The sequence below is a fragment of the Dendrobium catenatum genome, unplaced genomic scaffold, assembly GCF_001605985.2.
Source record: "Dendrobium catenatum unplaced genomic scaffold, ASM160598v2 fragScaff_scaffold_1608, whole genome shotgun sequence".
NCBI lineage: Eukaryota > Viridiplantae > Streptophyta > Magnoliopsida > Asparagales > Orchidaceae > Dendrobium > Dendrobium catenatum.
The window spans coordinates 4,817,781-4,822,465 of record NW_021320070.1 but is presented as its reverse complement, the minus strand read 5'-3'; the positions used below and the strand labels follow the sequence as shown (position 1 = coordinate 4,822,465).

Below are 4,685 nucleotides of genomic sequence, written 5' to 3'. Positions count from 1 at the left end.
TAAATAATGAAGTTTATATGTTAAATATATAAATATTAATATCTTGAGTGTAATATATGTAAATTTTTCTTATAATTTCATATCATTAAAATGGAATAGAATGTAAAATATATCCAATAAAATAAATAGGATATTTTGAGTTTATCAATCTTATAAAGCTCGAAATTGAAAAGAAAATAAAAATTATGGTTGATATTTCCTTTCTTTGAAAAATATGACAAATTTTCCTTCCAACTAAAATATCTATGCTTTTGGTCACAGACAACTATTGATATGAATTATTGTCGAATAAATGCTATACAAAATTGGAATATGATTAATACGTTATTTTTAAAATTTATAAAACAATTGAAACATTCGAATATAATTATCTCTAGTATGACCCTTTTATCAAAATTTTATCAAAATTTTTTTGATAAAAGGGTTTGAATATGTTTGAAAAGATGCTTAAAAAATATTGTTAAAAATTTTATAAAATAATGATCATTCAAACACTTAATTGAATCTTTGTTCGACTCTTTCACCGTAGATAACTTGGCATGATCAATAAAATTGTAGAACAAATAGCCGGTTATGTATTTGACAAGTTCATATAAGATGCTTAAAATATATTATTGAAAAAGTCTATAAAATAGTTAAAACTTATTCAAACACATAATCAAACATATATTCAATTCTTTCGTTAAAGATAATTTGATATTATAGATGTAAGGGTCAATTACTTATTAAAATATGAGTTAATAAGGTTCCAACAAGATAAATATTTTATAGTGATATTGACAAGAGCATAGAAAGTAGTGCAATCACAAATAAGTAGGATCAAATTAGTTCTTCTTTTTCCTTCTACCTGATGTGTGTATGTGTGTGTGATAGAGAGAGAGAGAGAGAGAGATTGGTTACAACATCTGATCTTATTTGGTAATTCTCCAATCTTATTTTGCTACCATTAAACTCTAGAATGATGGTAGAAAGGTGCTTCATCTCCTCTTCTTGAGATGGGATGAATTAACTTGTAGCTAACTAGTTATATTCCTTATTTTCTCATAAGAAATTTAGTGTTTGATTTCTTCTTTATAATCTTAATTATGTTAGACTAAGTAGGAGTTTGTATAATGGATATATATAAGTCCTCTGCATTTGCTCTATATAACAACTTAGGTTGGACAACTCCTTGAGAAAAACAAGGATAGGAAAAAAATATTATTACATTGTATACATCTTCCATCAGCTCTTTACATTTCTACACAATTAAAAAAAAAAAAGAACACTTACATTTTTATTAATGAGTCATGATAGAAAATTCTTGCCTGTGAGCACCTTTTTTTCTCTTACAGCTTTGCATCCTTGATACTCCAACCCCAAAAGCTCAACACTTATCTTCCCCACTAATAGAATTATTTCGTAAGGCTTTGTTTGGGACGGCTTTTTTATTGCTTTCTAAAACGGAGTTTAAGTACAAAAATAAAAAAATTTGTACTAAAACTCCGTTTTAGAAAGCAGTAAAAAAGCCGTCCCAAACGAAGCCTAAGTCTAGTACTATAGTGATACTACATATCTAATTATAGTGCATTGGATTAAGGCATTCTTTCTAACTACATATACCTCATAATACACACGATGCCATCTACAACCCTCATTAAACACAATAGAGTACGTAGTATTTTTTTTTCTTCATCAACCCTCATCAATAATCATTAATGAATAAGAACATCGAAGAATTGCATTTCAAGAGCTCTATAAAAGACCTAAAGGGAGATCCTTCGGTTTAGGCAATAAGGTTATTAGTCTCAAATTTCATATGGAGCTTCTCCATAATACCCCCTTCTCATGGTTTTATATGTAACCTGAGTCGAGTAATGCCTATGAATTGGTAGGATTAGCTCATACATTTGCATATATGATAGAAGAACTCTGAATGAGTAAATTCTAAAACATCTTATTGATTGTTTAACAATATTTGAATCAACTTCAACACATTTTAATCATGATCGAAATTATTTGAACTCTTGATTGAAACTTCGTTGAATCTTTATCAATCGTCTTTAAAAAGGTTCAAACATTGTTTTGATCAATAGTTTGAATAAGTTCATACAAGACTAAAATGTGTCGATCATTTTCAAATATAATCAAATAAATTTCACACATGTTCTGCAAATGATTGAGATTATTCAATAGTGATTTAGGCTTTGTTTGGGAGGGCTTTTTTACTGTTTCTTAAAGCAATTTTCTAGTTCAAAAATCTAAAAAGTTGCTTTAAGAAGGAGTAATAAAGCCGTCCCAAACGAAGCCATAACTATTATTCTAATGGAACATTTGGTTGGATGATGGCTCTAAATTGATAACTAGCACATATATTTACATCTAATGGCCAAGGGATTTAGGATTAGAGTGTGAAGCTTATTTTCAACCCTAAAATATAAACTAAAAATATCATTAATCTTCGAATATGATGACTAGGGGGGATAATCGTCATGAATTTTGACCCGAAAATATCATTAATCTTCAAAGACATTCATTCTAGAATTGCCATAAATAGAGAAAGAAGAGATAAAGCTCGTGTTTTGTCAATTTATTTAATAGCGAGAGTATTTTAATTCAATGGGGTCTTTCAAGCATATTTAAAAATAAAATAAAATAACAAACATATTTCTTCAATTTCAAATATTATGTGACATATAAATTAAACTTTTCTCACTAAATAAAATAAATTTGGTCACATTCATGAAGAAAATGAATAGTAAAATAAACTGTTTAAATAAAATATTTTGAAAAACAAGATTTTTTGTAAACAAATTTCCTATTACCAATGCTTATTAAGGTTTTTTTTAATTCTGATATTTTGAAAAATAAAAATAAAATAAAATATGTTAATTTTATAAATAACAAAAATTTGAATGCCATATATATAAATACCCCAAAATTAGTCACGCCCTTCTTTCTCAAAGGATAAGGATATATCACTCTCATCCATCCTACTCCACACTCCGCTGCTCCAAATGGAGGCCTCTATCCGTTTCCCCTCCTCCTTCCTACCATCCCAATCCAACCAAACCCTAACCCTAACCCGAACACACACTGTACCTACCTTTCCCATTTCTTCCCCTTCCCGTCGCTGCCGCCTCCCGGTTATCCGCGCCGCCATTAGCCGCACAAAGAAAGAAGAAACAGTCGATTCCGTTAAGAACCGGCTCGAAAATTGCCACCTTCTAGCTGGAATCAGATTCAAGGGCTTCACCGTAAAGCAGTTCCAAGAACTCCGCCGCTTGCTCCCTGACTCGGTCCACCTCCTCGTTGCCAAGAACACGCTCGTTGGAAAGGCTATCGAGGGCACTCAGTGGGAGCTGCTTAGGCCCTGCATGAAGGGGATGAACGCCTGGCTCTTCGTGCACACAGAGGAGATACCTGAAGCTCTCAAACCGTACCGAAGCTTTCAGAGGGAGAAGAAGCTCGAGGAGAATGATTTCGTGGGTGGAGTGTTTGAGGGGAAGTTTTATGGGCCCGAGGAATTTAGGTTTTTGGAGACGATGCCGAGCAGGGCGGAGATCTATGCCAAGCTACTTGGGTCACTGCAGTCGCCGTCGATTGGGATTATTGGGACGCTGCAGGCTCCAGCGAGGGAGCTTGTGATGGTGCTTAAGGCGTATGTGCAGAAGCTCGAGGAGGAAAGTAATGGTGTCGCCTCCAATGCGTAGGTTTGTGTTAAAAGTGCTGCTCGAGCTTATGTAATTGCTGCTGTATTTTCTTTTTGTTGGCTGAATATTTTTGTTTTCTGAGCGGAATTGAATGTAACTAGAACGTCATAATCTAAAAGAAAAAAAGATTTTTTTTGTCTAATTGATTTACTGGCTTTTATTACTGTAGATTGTATTTGGTTGGGTGATGCGAATTGTGATGGATTTCAATAAAGTAGGCCTCGATGACAGTTCTGAGACTTTTGTTAGTTGTAGACTTGTGGTTTTATGAGAGATCTGTTATATTTTGTGAGGTGCTACTTGGCAAAATGTTGAATGATGAGATTGACTCAGTTAGTAGTGACGGATTTTTGCTACTTTTATATGAAGTGAAGTGAGGAAAAAAGTGTGCTAGTATTATGTTTCTTGGTAACGAAGAACCTTATTAGCAGGGAGCATGGAAATTCCTTAGAACTTCTTGCACTTTCCTCACCTCAAGCTTATCCGAAAGCTTTGCAACTGTTGCTGCAACAATTAATTGCAGCCATGTAAGTACTATCACTATTGTTCAAGCAACTTCTGTCATCGTCTTTTTCTTCATAAATGTCATCTTGATCATCGTTCACATTGTCAACCTTATCTTCACCTTCATCCATCGAACTCATCATGTGTATTACCTTTTTTTTTAACGAAAACAAACCTATCTTTCATTCAACATTCAAGCTTTTTCCTCTAATTTCTAACCAAAACTTGTATTTCTCTCACCCTACTCACCAATTAGCAATTTTTAGCAAGACCTCAGAATTGAAATCTCAATTATAGAAGGTAAAAGAAGAAAGAGAAATAAAAACAATCAACCTATGGTGTGAATAATCTCAAATATCGTTCCCAAATTGCCCATCATTTGTGCGCCAAAACCAGCATTTCAATAAGACTTATCCATCAAACTTTGAAGCAAACTTATAAGTCTCTCCACTTCTAACCTATCCATAGTTTTAGGGGGAGAAAATGAAT

General features: G+C 33.0%; 1 protein-coding gene across 1 annotated transcript; it reads left to right on the top strand.

Moving 5' to 3' along the window:
- Positions 1–3,066: 3,066 nt before the first annotated feature.
- LOC110105559 (50S ribosomal protein L10, chloroplastic) lies at positions 3,067–3,838 on the top strand (the record flags this gene model as incomplete). Its single annotated transcript, XM_020835121.2, is given in 1 exon segment — positions 3,067–3,838. A coding segment is annotated over 1 exon segment (626 nt), but the record flags the coding sequence as incomplete, so codon positions are not given.
- Positions 3,839–4,685: the final 847 nt, after the last annotated feature.